This window comes from Phodopus roborovskii, unplaced genomic scaffold (assembly GCF_943737965.1).
Source record: "Phodopus roborovskii unplaced genomic scaffold, PHOROB, whole genome shotgun sequence".
NCBI lineage: Eukaryota > Metazoa > Chordata > Mammalia > Rodentia > Cricetidae > Phodopus > Phodopus roborovskii.
In genome coordinates this window covers 19994460-20016311 of record NW_026126514.1, presented here as the reverse complement: position 1 = coordinate 20016311, position 21852 = coordinate 19994460, and the positions used below count along the sequence as shown (strand labels likewise).

Genomic DNA, 21852 nt, shown 5'->3' with positions numbered 1-21852 from the left:
TAGCCAGATCAGAGGGTTACTTGAATTAGTCAGGATCTTGCTAAAATTTTATGCCAAGATGCAGGGGCCTCCTTCCTAAGGCAGTGGAGAGAGAAGAGGCACACAGCAACCAATCAGGGACAAGACAACTATGGGCAGAAAAGCCACAGGACAAGGGCTCTGAACACATCTTTGCTTGTTCTTTGAAACATAAGGTGTACTGTTTGCCTCTGAACAACCCTTTACCTCCCCTTACTTGGTGCATCAGCACTGAGCATGGCACCTTCTCACTTACGAAGGGGCTGGCTGAGGGCTTCGGCTTTAGGCTCCATAACACCATGGGAGGCACCTCACTTTCTTTCCCACTCTACTGAACCAGCATAAGAGGCCCTGCACAGACACTTGCTTGGCCCCTCTTCCAGCAAAGTCCCCTAGTGAATCATACCCTGTCCTCCCAAGATAGACACATCAGAAACCATCTTGAAAAGAGATCGCGGCTCAGCTTTTCTCTAGCCTCTGTCCATCTCCTTGGTGCCTAGCACTTCTGTTTTGAGACAGTATTTCTGAGGGACTGAGCCAAGAAAGCAGACCAGGAAGCCTTCTGTTTGCTTAAGGATGCCCCACCCTGCTCATGATTCATGCAGGAGTCAGGCTGCCAGGGCAGCCCTCAGGAAACCCCTGTGCAGAAGCCCAGCACTTGTGTTTGCCCGTGTGAATGCAGTGTGCACTGTTCACTGGTCCTCTCCTTCAGTCTGCCTTAGGAATCTCTCTCTCCATATTCCTGGGCTCAATTTCCCCTTCTCCAGGACTCCTGACTGATTTTGCCACACCTTTTCTTTGTTCGCCTGAACTCTCTGTATGTAGCTACCATGTCCTAACTTTTGGCCTACACTTTATATCTTTGGAGGAAGCTCTCTAGAGCAACAGGAGAGTCTACATAGATGTGACCAAGGCAAATACAAGGGGGCTACCTACCTGTAGGTAGTGTGCCTTATCAGTGTGCGCAGGCAGTGGGTACCACGCCACATGTTCTTGCTACCATCATGGAAATGTTAGTAGTAGCTTTTCTGGCTTTGTTGGTATCATTGACATTTTCACACTTGCTCAGCTTATGTAACCCTGCTAGTGAACCTATAATGTTCGTGACATTTGGTTGAGAGTCCTCTGTAGATTCTATTTAGCTGCCAAATTATAGTTTTTACAAAATTCCATACTTGTAAAGAGACCATTTTGATTCTGATATTAAACATTTGATATTTCTTTGAACTCAGACAGCCCAGAATGGTTTCAGAAACAAATATCATAGGGTGACACTATTTTTCCCACATTCAATTTGGATAAGCATAGACAAGACAGAAAGAGGACTTTGGACATGTACCACGGTAGGAAGCGTCTCCACAAAGAGTCCACATGCCTTCAAGTGGTTCATATGCACTGACTAGCCACTGAACGCATACACGGACATGTAGTTATGCCGCTGTGCAGGAACACATCAAGGAGACCAAACATCATGAGCACTAACGTGCTCATGCATCATGACTCCAGCAGGTGGACCAGGGGTCATGCATAAGGACCCAGTATTTTGGGGCATCTGGAAGGCACATGTTACCTGCTGTCTTTGGTAAGCAGAGAAAGTTCTTTCTAGGTCTTCAAGGTCTAGGATTTTGAACACTTTGGTATCATCGATTTCAGTCCATACTGTTCCTTCCAATTTGTTCTAGAAACATCAAGTTAACAAGGTCCATGATTGACAGTCATACAGAAAAAACAAGTTGTTTTTCTTAAAAAAGTACTACTATTCCAAAATTAAATTCTATAGGATGCTTCAGTGAGCTGGTTTGAAACCATGTGTGATTATTTCAGAGACATTACCAACTAACACAGGAGCTGGGGAGAATCCTGAGTCCACACCAGATGGTCAGGCTATCCAGCAGTAGAGACATTTCCCCCTCTGTGAGGACACTGAGCTGCAGGTGCCACCCACTGATACATTAATGGGAAAATGGGAATGGGTGTCTTACCTCAGGCAGCTTAGACCAGTTGAAGGATTTCAGAGCATTGGTGGGCTGGGGAATGTTTTTCTTCTTGAGCGTCAGACTCACTGGAGCACCAGGAGGAGGCAGGATTCCTCCTAAGGGAGGAGGTCCTGGGGGAGGAGGAGGACCCCCAGGAGGGAGGGGAGGTGGTGGGGGAGGAAGTGCTCCACCTGAGAAAAGTGGGGGTGGTGGGGGAGGGAGAAGAGATCCTAGTCCAGAAGAAGGAAAGGGTCCCCCTGGGGCTCCAGGTGAGGGTCCTCCTGGAACCGAAGCACAGACCGCTCTCTGGAAAGAGAAGATCAGGAAGAATCAATGAAAGGAGAAAACTCATTAGATGACTCTAAGAATCCAATTTCACCTAAGGAACATGTAACAGAGCACCTACATTTCTCAGAATGAAGGTTCAAGTTTGGCTAAGTCAAATGGACTCTCCTGGACCCTCATGTCTTGTGACACAAAAGTGCTTTTTGCAGAGCCTTTATCTCTGTCACTTGCACCATCCTACAGTTTGGTTTTCATGGCATCCCTTATCTACGTAGCTAATGTTGAGTTCCTTTGTGCTTAGGACAAGATTAGTGGTCAAAACTCAACTCCAAGCTACTTCTGCTGCCTAAGCCGCCATGGGATGTTGGTGGTTCAAGTCCACTACTGAGATCAACTGTGAAACATTTCAGAGCTTGTTCCTACATCAGAAGTGTCTACTTCAGGGCAGCAGGCCCAGGAGGAAAGAGGGTCTCGATGGCTTTGTGGACAAGAGGCCAGGTCTCGGGTCTCAGTCCTCACCCTGTTGAGCTCATGCAGCTGTGCTGTGAGATCTGCCACCTGCTGCTTGACTTGCTTGTGCTCTGTCGTCTCCTTTTCGAGCTTCTCTTTCATCTTATTCAAGGTCTGCATCATTTCTTCCTTCTCTTGGGTCTTGGCATCACATTCTCTCTCTTTCTTCTCCAGCTTCTGTTGTAGCTCATTGTGTTCTATACAAGAAAACAGGACATGAAAATGGCCCTCAGGCAGGAAGCATTTGTGTTAAAAAGAAAAAGGAAGGAAGGAAGGAAGGAAGGAAGGAAGGAAGGAAGGAAGGAAGGAAGGAAGGAAGAAATGCTGAGGATGACATAGAGATTGTGGGTCAGCCTGTCCTGAGCACCAGTCTTCTTCCTTATGCAAGGGCAACTCAAGGGGCTAAACAGTGCTCACGCTGGGAAATGGCCTCATACAACAAATTTAGTAACTACATTTTGGAAAAGACCAAAGACACCCTAAAGCCATGGTTCTAAAAATGGGGGAGTGGGGGTGGGGGGAAGAGTCTTAGCAAATTCTCATAGAGAATGGTATCTTAATTCTGAGTCCTTACACGGAGGTGGCCTAACAGCTACACTAGGGAAATTGATTATTAAAAGAAGGGTCCTTCTCACAAATTAGAAGTGGGTCATGGAGAAGCCCAGCACTGGTGAATGAAGTTAGTTGGCTTATGTCCCACTAGCAGGAGAAGGATTCTGTGCTGTAACAGAGAGCTGCTGGCAGCGCTAGCTAGCGTGCACTCATAAGCTGAGTCACGTCTTCCTGCTCCCTGGGAAGGCTAGCTGAAGTACTATGTGCTTCTGGCAACTAATTATTAAAACTAATAGAAGCAAATGCTATTGTGTCTGTGTTCGGTAACTTAAGGATGGCAGTGTTGATTAGGAATGGGAACCACAGGACTGAGAGGACAAAAAGGCTATGGTTACTGACATCCCCAGGTATGGTGTCACGGGACAGGGACATCTGACTTCCACAGGTGTGGTGTCACGGCACATGGGGATCTAGTTCAGCATAATAATGTTCGTTTTTGCCAATGAATATAAGCTTGTTGATGGGAATGATGGGCTTCAGAAAAGAGACATGATGACGTTTATTTAGGCTGCAGGTTTCTAATTTCAAATACTTGCCCTCAATGCCTCTTCTTTTTATAATAAACACACTGGGGACACAGCCCACTGGGGCTGAACTTTACACAGCTGGCCACTTCTGAATTTGGTAACACATTTAAACTCTTAAGGTCTCTTTCTGATCGCCCCTCCTCTATGGCTCTCCAAATTGAAATCCGCAGGAAGGTGTGAGACATTAAAATCCTTGAGTTTTGTCAGCTTCCAAACAAAACAAAACAAAGCAAAGCAAAGCAAAACGAAACAAAACCAAAAAGCCTTCAGTCACATTTACCACTCCACTGATGCCTTACTGTGTTCCATTTTCCTTCTCCTATCCCCACTTCATTCAGCACTGATAATTAAGAGATTAGGAATGTTCCTTCCCCTCTTTCATCATTAGCCTTTGACAAATCTGGCTGTGTCTCAGATTCAGTGAGAGGTCTTAACATTTCAAGATCACTGTCCACGGCCCTCTGCAAGCAGTGTACACAGTAGGTGGGGACAGGGCTTAGGAAATAGGTTAGAACAGGCTCCTTGATGGTCCTGAGGTGATAACACATTTAGGAAGTGCCAGCCTGAAAACTGTCTCCCAAACTGAGATCATTTACTCTCCATTCATGGAGTATTTATGACTCATGTCAGAGTCCTGTGCTCCATAGGCTCCTCCCTCAAATACTGTCCGCTCTTAGGTCCAAACAGCTTCCTATGGCCTCCTTTGAAATTGTCAACAATTCAGTCTAACTTTGCTAGCTGAAGCTTTCAGAGGAGAACAAATTTTATACACAATTTCTCCTCTCTTTTGTCATACGTCAACTTCACTTACCCCGCATTGTCCCCACCGACCTTGGATATGTCCTCCTATGCCCTTACCACTGAACCCTGCAACGGTTTCTAGCATTTGCTGTGTTATTAGTAAGTGCCCAACACCATGCCAACTTTCCATTTCTTTTAAAGTTAATCTTCACAACAACCTGTGAAGTGGGGCTCATGGGGGGGGGGGGGAGAAGATGTCACTGCTCACAGGAAGGAGGCTGGAGTTCAGACGCCCACTGCGAAGCCAGCACAGTTCAACACACCAGAGACACTCAGGTGCCCACTGAATACATGGCTGGACAATGCAAAATCTCATGTCTCAAGTGCTCTTGATTGTAAACTCACACCTACACACTCTAGAGTCCGTTCTTAAGCATCTACCCACTTGACTGCACTCATCTGCTTTTGGTAGCTTTGATAAACAGCACAACGAAAAGCACCCTATGGAGGAGGAAAGGGTGTGGTTTATCTTATACTTCCAGGTCATAATCAACCACTGAGGGAAGTCAGAACAGGAACTTGCCAGGAGCTTGAACGGGAAACCACAAATCACTGCTTACTGGCTTGCTCTCAGGCTCACAGTCAGCTACCTTCCTTCCTTCCTTCCTTCCCTCCCTCCTTCCTTCCTTCCTTCCTTCCTTCCTTCCTTCCTTCCTTCCTTCCCTCCTTCCTTCCTTCCCTCCTTCCTTCCTTCCTCCTTCCTTCTAATTAATTTTTATTTAAATTAAAAACAATCTTATTTTACATACCAATCCTAGTTCCCTCCCTGCCCCATCCTCCCATCCCCCCGAGTTACTTTTCTTATACAGCTCAGGCCTACCTGCCTAGGGATGGCAAGGCCCACAGTGGGCTGGGCCCTCTTACATCAATCTACAACAAAGAAAATGCCTCAAAGACATGTCCACAGGCCAGTCTGATCAAGGCAACCCCAAACTGAGATTGTCTCAGGTAACACTGGGCGTGTCAGGTTGGCAGCTGAAGCCAACTAACTAGAAGAGGAACTATGCTCTCCTTAGCTTACTCTCTCCTTTCCACCCATAGTGGGTTCTGGAATGTATTATAAAGACAATTTGAGAGCAATGTGGGTAAACAGCAGCACCAGCAGCCCTTGCTGTTGGCCTTTCTCACTCCCTCTGGTGGCTCTGAGGAAACGTGGTGTGAGAAGAGGGAGTGCTCGGGCAGCTCTTGACATTTTCCAGAACACTGGGTGCTGGGTGAACAGGGCTGTATTTTCTTAGCTGTGACTGAATGGCTTTGGCAAGTGGAGGAGACTCCCTCTTTCAGTGTGGTGAAGTGTGGGGGAGTGTGACTGCGTTCCCAAAGGTGACTTGAATTTGCTAAGGAGGGAGGGAAGCTGTATGCTTCTGGGAGTGGCTGGCACCAGGAGGAACACAAATATCTCTCCTATCAGAGGCTGAGGGACAGCATCAAAGGCAGATTCCAATACCACTAGCGGTTGGCCTGCTAACGTTCCTAATGTATCTCTACAGAGGTTATTGATTTTCCACACGATTTCTCTTTCTATGATGGGTGCCACATTAGAGCCAAGGAGAGACTAGAACTGCCCACACCAAGTAGCCTGTGCTTTTGTCCTAAGAGTCTGAAGAAATCCTAGGCTGCTGCTTGCAAACCCAAAATGCTGTAAGGGAAGTGCAGCTGCGGGCAGGGGCTGGTGTGCTCAGGAGTTTTCATAGAAATCTTGAACTAGTTAATTTAAAAAACTGTGTGTGTGTGTATGTGTATGCACGTATGCGTGCGCACACACGTGTGTACAGGGGGCATGTGTGTAGGTTAAAGGTGAGAGTCAATTCTTTCCTTCCACTACGTGGCCCCTGGGGATCAAACTCAGGCTGTCAGGCTTGGTAGCAAGTACCTTTGCCCACTGACTCAATGTAGGGTCCCTTAAAACAAACAAACACAAAACAAAACAAAAAACCCCCACACTTTCTTTGTTTTCAATTAATGACTTATGAACAGCAAATGTTATAATCTTTTCTAAAATACTTACAGAATAATAAAACATAAGGATGAAGTACCTGGGAAACAGCTAAATGGTTGGGGTTTAAAAAGTTAATCCAAAATGCTCCAAGATGTGAAAAAGAAAGGCTACTTGATGTGCAGAAGTGAACATGAACCCAGTTCCCCAAAACCCAGGACACTTAAGCAGAGCCACACCTGCCAGGCCTTGCCATTTACCTTTTCGCATTTTCTCTGCCTGTTCTTTCCACTGCTTAACTTCATTTTCATTAACCAACCTGCAGAATAGTTAAAGGAAATACTTGTTACAAAGAACAAAACATGTCCGTTGCCAAATGCGTTCTCCTTGGGAGCACAAATAGCATACTGCGTAGACTCCACCCCGCAGTGAAACCCAGATGTGTGTATCTGTAACATTTCATCTGTCTCAGCTGCCAGTCTGATACAGGACAACATGAGTATCTCAGAGCACTGGCACCACAATCTCACAGACAACAAGATGGGAAGAGTCTTACATTCTTACGACGTTCTTAATATTGAAGTTTTCCAAAGGTGTGGAGTCAGGGTCCTGGCCTTTGTCATTCTGGATAACTATTTGCTGTATGATTCTGTCTAGTAGCAGCCAGTACTGAACTGTGTTACCACTTCTCTTGTCTAAAACAGAAAAGAAACTAGGATGAGTAGTTTTTAACAGTGGGCACCCTTCGGGCCATGGATCTAACCAAGAGGCGCTCCCCATACCCCTCTGCATGTGTTGTAAGACATGCACTTATTTTGAAATCAAAGTAAATTGAAGATCATTTCATTTTGAGGATTTCATAACTGTCCCTGATCTGGGAGGAAACAAACAGAGGCTTCGGGCGGGTCCCTGGTGTGCACCCAATCTAGTTAGCACTGTCGAGAAGACAGAACCCTTGGGTGCTGTCCCCACTGCCCATGGCGTGCACAGTCACAGCACTCACAAGGCATCTGGAGGCAATGGTGCAGAATGGACATGAAGTGAGGGTAGGCTTCACTGTGCGTCAGCCGCTTCCTTGTCAGCTCAAACATCTGAGTTGCACTTTTTGTGTCTATGTGAACCTATTTTAGAGGAAAAACAAATCTGAATGAGACATCAAATTTCATCATTCCCCCTGACAGAAGAGTGCATGCCATGCATATATATATATATACACAAGTGGGCCCTGCCACACAGGGAGCAGGACAGGGAGCAGGACTTTGCTCACAGGCTGCACAGGCCCAGAGCAACATAGAGCATGCATCTCAAGAAGCAAATACTATGATTTGACAATTCACATCAGAATAATTATAAGAGTACATACCAGTTCAAATCTTTTGGCAAATTCTAGTTCATCTTCATTTCGGAGCATTTCAAAAAAGTCTAAATGCCTGAAAGGTAATTGATCAAAAATTAGTAAAACTGGAGCATCTACGAAAACAAGCTCAAAGGACTCAGGATATTCAAGTGTAGGCCTAGGAACTCTGTGGTGCTGTATTGATGTAGCTCCATCACTCAGGAGATGGATACAGGAGCAGTCTAAGCTCAAGCCCAGCCTGGGCTGTGTAGTGAGTGCCAGGCTCAGAAAGCAAAGTCAAGGGATGCAGAACAGTAGTGGATAACTGGCATCACATGTAAGGTCTTGGGATTGACACTCAGGCTGGCATAGAAAAATTAAAAAGACCCTTCCTGATTTTTAGTGCTATTTCCAAAAGATATGCCTTTGCTTAACCATGTTCCTTCTAAAGAAACAAACAAAAAACCATATCTGAGTTAAATAAGATCATAGTAAGAATATTAAAAAAAGGGGGGGGGACCTAGGATGCATAGCACATCATAGGTAATCATAAAATGAGTAAGTGCTTATCAAATCTAAAAGATTCCATTTGCTGACTCTTTCTTGGAAAAACAAGTTCATTAGCACACACTTGACTTGCTACTGAGTTAAAGATCAGAAAAGAAATATCCGTGCCATTCTTCATTAGTGTGCATTTTGATTAACCTCCTACTCTGTGTTCTACAGTTCAGGAACCATGCAGTGCATGAGGTAAGGGGGATAGAAAACACCCAGAAGGGAATAGAACTGTTCAATAGTTGAAGAGGTTGCTCTGCAGAGAAAGGGAACAAGTGGTCAGAGCATCTGTGAAAGGTGTTCAGAGCCAAAGAGACACTAAGTACAAGGGTCCCAGGCAAGTGTGTCTGGACACCTCCATGCATCATCGTCAAGGCAAAGAGCATGCTGGGTATGTGAATGAGGAAGACAGCAGCAGCAGCAGCAGCAAGAATCGCAAACTGGTGGGGATGCCTTAGACATGGTAACAAGTGAAAGTGGCTGCAAGCTGGCACTCACAGAATGCCTATTAAAGTTACTAAGTGACACAGGTCTCGGAGGCAGGTCTTATGATACAACTGGAGTCCAGCTGCCATCGCCATTATTATCACTTTAATAGGTAGTAGAAATAGGAAAGTTCAGAAAGAGTAACTTTAGCAGAACACAGAGGAGGCAAGACTATGGCAGGACAGATTTGGGCCATGCTGTTTCCTGCACTGACAAAGTTTCACCAAAAGAACATAATAATCTGAAGTGACAGGCTGTGTAGGCTCCTGATGTGACTGGCAGGCTGGAAGCAGCCTATGGACTAGCCCTTCACCTGGCATGGACCCTCTCAACCTGTAACAGTATGACTTACCTGTCTAATGTTGAATTTTCATGTTCCCTTAATTTATCTATAACAGGTTGAATTCCTAACATCAGAAATTCATAGCGAAGATGGAGTCTGAAGTCCAAGCTCTCCTGAAAATAAAAGGGGGCACAATACAAATTTATAGTTTTTCAACTCTATCGTCACCACACTGGAAAAGCATTCTTTAATGCTATCTGTGTAAAACTGCAGGACAGAGTTCTTACCACTCCGGCTCCTTGGCTTAGCACTGCATTGATGAAGGACATGATGGCAGTCTTGAGACTCACTTCATCCCGATAACGCCCAGTGCTTTTGTCCAAGTCATTAATTAATGTCTGTCAATTATACAAATAGAAAAAGTAGGGTCTTAATCATTACCAACCCCACCTATGCTCATTTTAATAATTACTTTTTAATGCTTGGAGGTTAATTTTTTAAATCTCCCTTAGAGTTACACTGATTCACAGAAAGGCTCCTATGAACTCTTTTCCGGGTGTGGTCACAGCACCTGTGTATAAGACACAGGAAACTTTGCCTCCCTGTCTCTACTTACTTTCTGCTTTGGAGTAAAAATATAATGGCATAGTCTTGTTATTAATTTTTAACCTAAATAAAGAATAGTAACCTGTAAAGTTTTCAGGGAACATTCCAGTCAGTAGATTCAAAAGATGCATGCTATGTAACACATATCGTGCAGTCACAGTATTTTTGTTTTCAAATTTACTTTATTAAAGGTATTTGTTTTTATTTTATGTGTGAGTGTTCTCCCTGCATGTAAGGATATGTACACCATGTGTGTGCTCAGTGCCCAAAGAGGTCAGAAGTCATCAGGGCTCCTGGAACTGGGATTACGGATGGTGCTGAAGCCCGACTCTGGGCCCTCAAGAGTAACATGTACTGTGGCCCAGGGTCATAGTTTTGAGTTCAGTGTATCGTACACCCTGGAATGATCAACAGAGAAATCATATTCTATTTTCTTGAACCTAAGAGAAAGGGAATGTTTGAAGACAAAGTGTGAGTGCTGGACGGAACTATCAGGCAACCCCTTCAGGGCCAGAAAAGGCCCCGTTAGTGTAGAGCACGGTGGAGCACCTACCTGGAAGCGGGTTCTCTCACTGGCATACTTCTGGTAGTGCAGCATAGCCTGCAGAACTTTCTTGTGACCCCCAGGAACCAGGCACACAGCGCCCAGGATTTCCAGCACGGCCACCTTTGTTTTAATGTTCTCTGTGCTCAGACTCTGAGCAATGACATTAATACTCTCTGAGTGAGCCAGGACATGAGCCCGGCCTTGAGAGTTGTTCATTAGTGCCTTTATACAGCCAATGAGGGAGGTATGTATCCGAGACTCAGAGGTCTCGTAGTCCATAGTCTTCAGAAAGTTGAGAATACATGACAGGCCATCCAAATCGATGAATCTGGTGACAAACCTGTCAGGAAGAAAAGTGATTAGATCTGTTCCTTTGTGCTTCTGCAACCATCTTTAATAGAAAAGCCCAGGGAGAAAGGAAGTAGACTTACTTCCTGAAGAACCTAAAGGCTGACATTAATGAGGCCTTTGTAATTCTTTGCCTCTTCCACAGCCAGACCCAATGGTTAGTCGGTCTACCCAGACTGTGAAAAGGGTCACTTGTCTGTATACCTAGAGGACAGCTTTGGGTCATATGGCGACACTGTTTAACACTGAGGAACTAGCTGCCCTACTACACCCTCAAATGGCTGCACTGACACTCCTCAGAGCAATAAAGACGGCCTTGCCATACTTATGTTCTAGCATTCTTTCACTCCTTCTACCTCCTCTCTCCCTTCCTTTTCTTTTCCAAATGTTATCTGTCCTAGTCACCGGCCGCCTTTCTGTTAAAAGAAGGAAAGCACTTACCAAAGGTTCAGAGATCAAAGTAGCTACCCGTGGTTCAGTTACATGCTTTTAAATGCAAGAGTCCCTGGATGGTTAAGCATTGCGCACGCAGGAGGGAGAGAGGGAAGGAGAGGCAGGACGGGGAAGGAGAGGGCGGCTGTGCTACCCAGGGAAAGCACCTCATGGGTTTTGTCCTCAGTGCTGTCTTTAGGCTCTCGATGGTTTTACTCCTCTCTTCCTCCTCTTCCTTCTCTAGAGCCAGCAGAGATTTCCTCTACAGAAGAAAAACGTACCAGAAACTTCAGTGCATCTACGGTTAAGATTTAGTACCAGAAAAAACATAGAATACCACGAAGAACTATGCAGAGCCTTATCTGTATTACAAGTTAGACTTTCAAAACTATAAAGGACATTTTAATAAAGTGTTTGAACATTTTAGAAGAGGTTAAGTTGCACAAATGTTTGTACAATTATTGTATCACATGCCCTGATGCAGATGTCACCATTTGTACTTGACAGAGACAAGAAACTGGGCCTATAGCTGGGTGCAACTTTCTGGCAACTAAAGGTAAAAGCATCACAGGGTCAGGTGACACACACAGCCACTTTCCCATGTGATCACTAGAATTACTTGAAATTGGTATCAAGATGAAAGGGATTTCTTTATGTCATTTTTTTTTAAAGTAACATTTAAATTGAATCTGATACTAAGATGGTCTCTACTCTCAGAATAAATGACAGGGGGGTTGTGGGGGACAAAGACAGGAAAGGCGTCTCTCTCTCATGCGCGCGCACGCGCACACACACACACACACACACACACACACACACACACACACTCTGCAGAGAGCTGCAGTGCTTCTCCAGCTGACTGTCTTAGCAGGTCTGAGGAAGCCTGAGATGCAATATTCCTTCAAATATTTCCAGGCAAAGCTGATAACACAGGAGCAGGGCTCTAAGTAAGCAGATCTCAGTGACATTAGTTATTTATTTACATATTGTTTGTATGAGTGTGGTACTGTGTGTATGCATGTGTGTGGCAGGTGTCGTGAAACTAGGGGAGAATATCTACTGAGTGTTCTGCTCTACAACACTCCACCATATTCTCTCTTCTGTAAAAAAGTTATTATTCTCATTTTATGTGAATGGCTGTTTTACCTGCATGTATGTATGCCATGTGTGTGCAATACCTGAGAAAGCCAGGAGAAGGCACTTGATCCCTCAGAACTGGAGTTACAGATGGTTGCGAACTACCATGTGGGTACCAGGAATCAAGGCTGGGTCCTCTGGAAGAGCAGCCAGTGCTCTTTACCTCTGAGCCAGCTCTCCAGCCCCGCCTGCCACAGTCTCTTTCATTGTATCTGGATGTCAAATGTGATATGTTGTGTGTCTGTGATAGCAGTGTTAAATGTGACAGAATCTATAATCCCCTGGGAGATGAGCTTACAGGCATGCCTACTTTGGGGGATTATCTTGACTATATTAATCGATGTTAGAAGACCTATTCTAATGTTGAGTGGGATGGTCCCCTGGGCAGGCTACCCTGGACTGTAAATGGAGAGGGCAAATGCTGAGGACTGGCAGTCACTGCTCTCTGCTCCTGACTGTGGATGTTGTGTGACCAGGTGCTCCGAATCCTGCTGCCTTGCTTTCTCTACCATGATGGCTCAAAACCTTGGATTGTGAGCAACAATAAATACACTTTCTGTTAAGTTGCTTTTCTCAGAGAATTTATCCTAGCAACTGGGAAAGAAGCTAAAGCACCATCTCCTGAGTCCTCCGGTGATATAAAGGCACAATGTCCACAAGGTTTAACATCTTTTCATCCATCATCACCTAGCTGTGCCATGCCCTCACCTCTTACCCCATGTCCAGCCCAGAAGCCTTCACCCACGGAGTTACTAGCCCTTTCCTTTGCCTACTCTGCATGCATATTCTTGTCTCCTTGGACTAATCTGTTACAACTCTGATAAAAGGTGGCATGGGGGATAGTGAGGTGACTCCACAGACAGAGAAAAGCCTGACACTCATCCACTAGTCTCAATGATCTAGTATTTCTTTTTAACTCAGGTTTGCAAAGCATCATGGGAGCCTTTATTATTGTTTTTTAAGTCAACAGCACCAACATGAAGTAACTAAATGTTAATTAAAACACAATTTGACCTTTTGATGAGAAAGAAGTTTAAGGTCTATAATAAATAACCAGTGTCAAGTATGGCAGCTGCGGGGGGGGGGGGAAAGAAGGGCTTCTTTTCTTTCTTTCCTTTTTTTTAAAGTTGTGGTTGTTCTGCTAAAGCTGTCTTTTTGCTGGTGATATGTTTCAACAGCTGTCACCAAAGGAGAGTAGATGAAGAAGTATACACAGAAATAGGCAATGAATTCCTCCAAATCGCCATGAGACCCATCCTGTGGAAGTCAGTATAAACCCAGTGATGGACATCCAGTCTCCAGTGGCAGCTGAACTCCTCTGCTGTGTCTGAGGCTCACAATCACACCTTGACAAGGAGTATCACTCCTTCTTACAGAGATGAATTTCGTAAGAGCATCCTGAACAAAAACTACACATTTACAGTGGGTTACTACCACCAGGTAAAGGCCTGTATACTTAGCACTTTAGCAATCCTGGAGAAGGCTTCTGAGCATAGAGATATGGCAGATGTCTGTCTTTCTTAGAGCTGGGGGGTTCACAAAGTGCTAAAGAAAATTTTCCTAATGCAAGAAGGGCTCCCCTAGAGCAGAAGGACCATGATCATTTCTTAATGTGAAACTATCAGATTTGGATCTGAGGTTGCATTTGTGTGGCAGAAATCAACCTGCTACCCTAATGCTACTCTTTTTTATAGAAAACCTCAAGTGTTTAGGCTTTAGGAGTTTTCTTTGTAAGGAAGATAAGCCTGCATTTCTAGAGTTAATCTCCAAGCCACACAAGTACTACACACTGGTGCACACATAGGGTAGGCCTTATGATAGCCCTAAGCATCTGCTTACACAAGATCCAGCAAAACACACTGGCAAGGACCTTCTGGGGAAAGCTGCTGAGACACAGTGAGACACGGTGTCCTGGACCAGAACCACTCTGCTCTGAAGCATTTCCTTGGTGTGAACTGGGCAAAATGAATGAAATCTCAAATCTTCCCCCAAGAGCTCCAGTCCAAAAGCCTATTAGGCTATTCTCATACATCAAACTTTTCTTTGACTTCTATTTTCTTTTGTCCTTTTTTGTTTGTTTGTTTGTTTTGTTTTTGTTTTTGTTTTTCAAGACAGGGTTCTTTGAATTGCTTTGGATCCTATCTTGAAACTTTTTTTTTTTTTTTTTTACTTTAAAAGTCAACAGATAACTTGGGGGTCCTTGAAAGAACAAAGCATTTTTGGTATGAAACTTACATTAAGTAACTTCACTTCTTTGTTCCACAAGAGCTGGTTTCATAGCAAGTGTGGCTGTTCTTAACCTGGACTGTTTCATCAGACTCTAGAGGCATTAAAGGAGGCAGAAGCCTTTCCTTTTCCAGAGCAGCCCACCGTGTCTACAGTGTGTATAATGTCCACAGTGTCTACAGTGTGTATAGTGCCTACACAGTGCATACAGTGTGTATAGTGCCTACAGTGTGTACAGTGTGTATAGTGCCTACACAGTGCGTACAGTGTCTACAGTGTGTACAGTGTGTACAGTGCCTACAGTGCCTACAGTGTCTACAGTGTGTACAGTGTCTACAGTGTCTACAGTGTCTACAGTGTGTACAGTGTCTACAGTGCCTACAGTGTCTACAGTGTGTACAGTGTGTACAGTGTCTACAGTGTGTACAGTGTCTAAAGTGTCTACAGTGTGTACAGTGTCTACAGTATGTACAGTGTCTACAGTGTCTACAGTGTCTACAGTGTCTACAGTGTCTACAGTGTGTACAGTGTGTACAGTGTGTACAGTGTCTACAGTGTCTACAGTGCCTACAGTGTCTACAGTGTCTACAGTGTGTACAGTGTGTACAGTGTCTACAGTGTGTACAGTGTGTACAGTGTGTACAGTGTGTACAGTGTGTACAGTGTGTACAGTGTGTACAGTGTGTACAGTGTCTACAGTGTGTACAGTGTGTACAGTGTGTACAGTGTGTACAGTGTCTACAGTGTCTACAGTGTGTACAGTGTGTACAGTGTCTACAGTGTCTACAGTGTGTACAGTGCCTACAGTGTGTACAGTGTGTACAGTGTGTACAGTGCCTACAGTGTGTACAGTGTGTACAGTGTCTACAGTGCCTATAGTGTGTACAGTGTCTAAAGTGTCTAAAGTGTGTACAGTGTCTACAGTGTCTACAGTGTGTACAGTGTCTACAGTGTGTACAGTGTGTACAGTGTGTACAGTGTCTACAGTGTGTACAGTATCTACAGTGTCTACAGTGTCTACAGTGTGTACAGTGTCTACAGTGTGTACAGTGTGTACAGTGTCTACAGTGTGTACAGTGCCTACAGTGTCTACAGTGTGTACAGTGTCTACAGTGTGTACAGTGTCTACAGTGTCCACAGTGTCTACAGTGTCTACAGTGTCTACAGTGCCTACAGTGTCTACAGTGTGTACAGTGTCTACAGTGTGTACAGTGTCTACAGTGTCTACAGTGTGTACAGTGCCTACAGTGTCTACCTTGTGTACAGTGCCTACAGTGTTCTGTCGCTTTCATGTGCCACATGTGAGACTTCAAAACCAAGAGTAAGATATTGCAAGGTATCGTTGGGCTTAGCCAGATGGTTTGAATTCCTAATTAGATGATCACTTCTTCACTTGATGACCTTGGGCAAGGTAACTTCCATCCAGACTCAGACGCTGTCTATGAATAGCACTGGTACTACACCATGAGGGTCAGGACTTACACAGCACTGCCTGTCATGTGAGGTACATTCAGTAGTAGTAGCTGCCACTGATGTCGCAATGACAGATGATGACAATGTGGACAAACGCCTCTTCATCTGACATCTGCCTAAGCAGACAGACAGAATCCTGTTCCTGGGACAGTGAAGGATTTGGAGGAACTCTGAACCACCCCTGTCCCAGGTGACAATGTCTCAGGGTTCCTGCTGTGTGTTGTGGGGAAGTCTCTAGCACAGATGTCAGCCAGAACTATGCAAGGACTAGTGGCAACCAGGATGGTGAGAGACAAAACTCAGCAGGTTCTCTGTTGTTACTGGGCTCCTTGCTTCTTTAAGGGTGCCAGGGTTTTAAGACCTGGCTGACCCATGGACAGTTAATGCTCTTTATCTTTGGCCCTAGTAAGATAATGGCTCAGGCCTGAAGAAAAAAACATTTCAATACTTTGTCAGGTGTCTGACACATAAAGGACAGTCAAGTCACATAATCTAATGGCCTTGTGATATCCTGTGGAAGACTGTGGGTTAGGAACCAAACAGTTAAAGTGTAAATCACACAAGAAAGCTGCAAAGAGCTATCCAGGGGCAGGAGGGAGTGGGGAATTTGAAGAAGGGCCATATCCTAGAATATCAAAGGATAAGCCTAGACAAGGCAGGAAAAAAAGTCACCAGAGGACAAATTAATATAACTTCTCAACATGTAAGGAAAGAAAAAATCCACAATACTTAGTACTTCTCCATTCAGGGCAGGGAATTCATTAACTAAGCATTTCTCTTGTTAGACATCAACAATGCCAACTTAATTATGCCCGGAGACAATATGCCTGGCACTTCTTTCTTACTAATAGTCAGGAACAAAAATTCATATACAATCTCTACATGCAAGAAATAATAAATGGCTCCAAACTATTATTGCTTGGATGGATGCACAGAAAAAACCCTGATGCTCATTAGAAATCTCCCATTCCATTATCCACATATCCACATAAAGGCTGAGGTCACCCTTTCCTCATCTCAGTATATGGAATGGGATTTGATGGTTTTCTTCTTCTCTTATCTGTTGTTTTAGATCAGAAACCCTCAAGGCAAAAGCTTATGTGATTTCATCTATAATTCATACAGTCCTAGACACATCTTACTGGGCTGTTTATTATTGAAAAGTTACAACAGCAGAATAAGAAAGAAGCAGAGAGGAAGAGGTGGAAAGTGAAGGCCCCTCAAAGCTTAAAGAAGAACAGGAAATTCATAGATTCTGGTTGCTTTTATATGCTTGCAGGGGAAGCAGCAGTAAAGCACTAGATTATATGAAAGAGCTTGCTTGAGTAGTAAGAAGAGATTCTCTGTAAGGAGAGGCAGGAAAGAGGTAGAGTATTCTAGAAGCTATCTTCTATTTGATATTATAAACTTAAAGGTGGGCACAAACAATTCTTAAAATCATCAGTGTGCCTACTGAGGCAGAGTGTGATCAGACTTCAATTTTAATCAATGGCAAAATGATTTAAGCTGGCAAGGCTCAAAGGCTGGTGATTTATTTTCTGTTGTGGATTTTTAGCTATGATCAATAGATGATTTTTCAAGCTGCCTGGAATACTAACATCTCAGAGGTCAGAATTCAGATACTGAGAATGCATTTTAACTGATAGCTGAACTCAAAAGCTACAGCCCAAAGCATTCTGATATTACACCATTTCATCAAATCACTTTGATTCTTGATATATATTTTTTATGGGAAAGGATCACATTTCCCACCCCCATAAAATCAATAAGCCAGAAAGGAGCCAAGTTCCCAGTGAGGAAGAGATCAGCAAGAGCATAATGAAGAGGTGTTTAGTCACACTAGATGGTTCTAGCTTCCGCAATAGTGTTGAAGCTCTGGATAACCAGTCACAGCAACAGCAAGTTCAAGTTGACTACAAGCCACATTTCAAATGATATTTCATCTTACAACATTAAAATCAATCATATTTCAGTCCGTGCAGACTCTATTTAAAATATGCTAGAAAAGTCACTTTGCTAAGCAACCCTTCAGCCCTCTTGTCCCCAACGCCTTGAAGACAGAGTGTTTGGAATGGAGTCTTGGAAGGTAACAGCATTCAGAGTATCTTACTCAATTGAACTCATTGTGCAATTATGTACTTTGTACTAGATTTCAACTGTCACAGAATGGGAATGACACTTACAGCAGCCATGGAATTGAGCTGATCAATGTAGAACTCAGGCCAACTTGTTGCTCCCTTGTTTTCTTCCTGGTCCTATTTAAAAAAGAGAGAGAGAGAAAAAAAAAAAGGAAGTCAGAAACTACAAAAAGGTGATACATTGCAAAGGTCCAAACAGTAATATATCAGGACAGTAGTCTGCAACCACCAGAAGGCAGGAGATACTTAGGTCATCTAATTGACTATGATGCTCTTCCCAATCTGACAGAAGGAGGGAGGGAGGGAGGCAGCCAGTGAGCTAAAGTTCCAGGTATGACTAAAGGACATGTTCTAACCCATGGAAGAGGCACACCAGAATAGTTTTTTCCTGTAGGGACATAATGACACTGGGAAGGGCATTTCAGGCCCTATGTCACACTGAGGACTATACTGGGACTACATATCTGTATGAAATTCAAGAGTGAAGGAGACCCGCCTTAACATGGCAGGCATGGCCAGTTGGCGAGCAGACATTTTCAGGCTGTTACTAAGAGTCCATCAGACACTATTATTTTTTTGAAGTAAAATTTCAATTGATGTGGCCTAAAGTAGGCTACTGACATTGGGTGGAGGTAATAAAACGAACACACGTTAGTCCCGGGCACAGTTCTCCTGCTGAGCTAGCTCAGGAGTTTTGGTAGAACATAAAGTATGTTTCTTCTAAAAAGAACAGAAACCCACTCCCAAAGTACCTCAGCTAGTTGTGTCTCACAAACCAGAGTGATCTGGAGCCAGAACAGGCAGGGCATGCGTGGATGGGGGTCACTAACAAGCCTGAGCCAAAAACTGTAGTTTCTGCTGCAGACACATCATGCTCATCCATGAGGAACACTATGCACAGTTTCTATGCCTTTCTGCACATTCTTGTGTCTGTGAAACATTCATATTAACAGGGCGGAGAAATAGCACAGTAGCTCCATCTATTCACATTCGGAGAACACCCTGATACAATGGGTTAGCTCTGTGTCTTTGCAGAAGACACTGCCATGTACACACAGCTGCTGAGTGATGCTCAAGTGGTTGTTACTTGCTTAAGGGTTCTTAGTTTCTGTAGCTCCCCCCCAACACATGCACACACATGTAGACATATGCACACTGGTTCTTGGGAGAGTGATTTCTAGCTAAAGCTTTTAATTTTAGTCTCAGACTTTATTGTTACCCATGCCCCCCCATCCCATCTCTGTTACCCAGGCTGACCTCAACTTTAGAGTAATCCTCCTGCCTTAGTTTTCCAAGTGCTGAGATTATAGTTGTAAGACACACACACACACACACACACACACACACACACACAGAGCGCTTTCTTTAGCAAATGCTTCCAAGTGGGTCTGCTTAGGTGTGATAAAAGAAATACAATTCAAAACCATTTTCAAGTCATCATAAAAGAAGTCAAGTGGATGTCTACAGGGCCACCCGAGTGGGTAGTAATGGATGCAGAGTTGGACAATGAGGGCCAAGGAAGGCTACAGCAGTGTCTTTGAAGCTGGGCTGAATTACACTCTTGTGATTTAGAAACATTCAGGAAGTCTGATGAGTTTTTAGAACAGCTCTTGGTTATAATTTAACATGTTAATAAAAAAGCTATGGTGGCTGCATAAATGCTGAACCCAACTTTCCTCTTAAAGCGAGCATTAAAATTAGCAAAACCCTGCTGTTACCAATGTACTTAACAAGCCAAAACCCACATCGATATTCAATGGTATTTGGACCTATAAAATGAAATAGAAGGTGCCAGATCTTTCTATTCTCCCCAAACTAGGGCAAATTTCCAAAGCAAACAAGAATCAAGTCCCATGTCCAAGGTTCCACAAGAGCCTGTCTGTTGTAAGCTTCATAGTCCTGGATAGAAAACAGAGATCATTTTAGAAACTCAAGACTAGCGCGCAGAAGGAAGACTGCACTTTTGAAAAGTTGGAATAATACTAGCAGTTAAGAGTAGATCTTCCTTACAAAGTGGGGCACTTTTCACTTCACATGCTTCAGGGCTGAGAAGAGCATGCATGCCATGTGTGTGAGCGCACTGGTTGATGCTGCTCTGGCAGTAGGAGGCAGGGGCTTCTCAGAGCTCTTCCCCTTGGCCATGCATCTTGAGCTGTCTCTGCAGTCCAGGTCCTTGCATACAGAAGCATGCAGCAGTACCAGATGAAATACAAGTTTGAGTCAGTATTCTCCTAGTGTAAAAGATTTGTTAGAAGTCTCTAGTTCTCACTGAGGAGTCAGAAAGAAAGGAACCAACTGTTCTGGTGGGTGGGTGGGGGCTTCCTATAAAGAGCCCGCATGCTGAGACACAGCAAGAAGACAGTCAAGACTGTATAGACACAGCAACAGCAATATCCAGCACTTATATGTCAGACCTTGTTCTAAACTACCACTTCCTTCAGTCTGCTTCATGATTCATATGAACTGTTATCATATCATTTTGACTGAAGACGAGAGGACAAAGAAAGACTAAGCTGAAGGGGGTGGAAAAGAGGTATTGGGGAAGAGTCAGGGCACACTCTCTCCTAAGATTACACCTACAAGGCCTCGTGAACCATGGAAGACAAATATAAAGCTGCCTTTTATTTTTAACCATTTCGGTGTAAGAAAACTGGAATACGGTCAGCAGACAAAAACAGTTCACCTTTCCCCAAACTTTATTGCAACTTCTACCACATTGGTTCTCAGGTCTGATGTCTTCCCCAGGTTACGTCTACTCTGCCCTCTATACACTACTGGAGAAGCTCACCACCTTTATGTATACACACATCTGTGCTCAGACAGCAGCTAAAAAGCTTTCCTCTAAGCTGGGCGTTGGTAGCACACACCTTTAATCCCAGCACTTGGGAGGCAGAGGCAGGTGAATCTCTGTGAGTTCGAGGCCAGCCTGGTCTACAGAGCTAGTTCCAGGATAGGCCCCAAAGTAATACAGAGAAACCCTGTCTTAGAGGGGAAAAAAAAAAAAAAAAAGCTTTCCTCTAACCTTTCTGTTCTGTCAACACCCCCCACCACTCAAAGGTACTGGTGGCCTTCCTGGGGACTTCTCTATAAAACTTAAAATTAGCTGTTAATCATGTAGTTCTGGACCCTGAGATTACACCTTCTTCAATCATTCAGCGAACCCTATTCATGCCACCTTCTTTACCAACCCCATTACAGCATTTATCTAAACAAGAATATTAGCTTATTACAAAAAATAAAAAATAGATTGTTTTCCTCTCTAAGACAGATTATTGTATCCATGTAGAGTAGATCAAACCTACAATCTTAGCACTTGGTAGCATGAAGCAAGAGGGTCCTGAGTTTGAAGCCAATCTGAGAAATGTAGCAAGGTCTAGTTCAAAAACAAAACGAGACCCCCAAAAGATTACTGACCACAGTTCATGACGCTGAGTAAAGTAGCTCTGAGTGACTACTTCATATTAAATGCTCTTTCTAGTGCAGCCAAACATTAAAATCTAATTTTGTGTCCTATTTTGCTTTAACTGTCAGCATCTAGAACTCACTTGAGAACTTCAATTGAGGAATTCCCCAATACCAAACTGGCCTGTGGATGGTCTGTGCAGACTTCCTGGGTTGTT

At 44.0% G+C, this 21852-nt stretch overlaps 1 protein-coding gene across 3 annotated transcripts in view; it reads right to left on the bottom strand.

Moving 5' to 3' along the window:
• Positions 1 to 21852, bottom strand: part of Daam1 (dishevelled associated activator of morphogenesis 1) — a 163175-nt gene that overhangs the window by 33892 nt on the left and 107431 nt on the right. For all 3 annotated transcript variants that reach the window (XM_051195970.1, XM_051195969.1, XM_051195971.1), the window contains exons 4-15: positions 18278 to 18349; positions 11426 to 11520; positions 10485 to 10818; positions 9613 to 9723; positions 9395 to 9498; positions 8029 to 8095; positions 7669 to 7786; positions 7222 to 7360; positions 6926 to 6984; positions 2799 to 2986; positions 2001 to 2300; positions 1589 to 1696 (exon numbers count right to left, since the gene is read on the bottom strand). In XM_051195970.1, the coding sequence (XP_051051927.1) occupies positions 1589 to 1696; positions 2001 to 2300; positions 2799 to 2986; positions 6926 to 6984; positions 7222 to 7360; positions 7669 to 7786; positions 8029 to 8095; positions 9395 to 9498; positions 9613 to 9723; positions 10485 to 10818; positions 11426 to 11520; positions 18278 to 18349 (1695 nt within the window). The remainder of the gene's footprint in view (positions 1 to 1588; positions 1697 to 2000; positions 2301 to 2798; positions 2987 to 6925; positions 6985 to 7221; positions 7361 to 7668; positions 7787 to 8028; positions 8096 to 9394; positions 9499 to 9612; positions 9724 to 10484; positions 10819 to 11425; positions 11521 to 18277; positions 18350 to 21852) is intronic.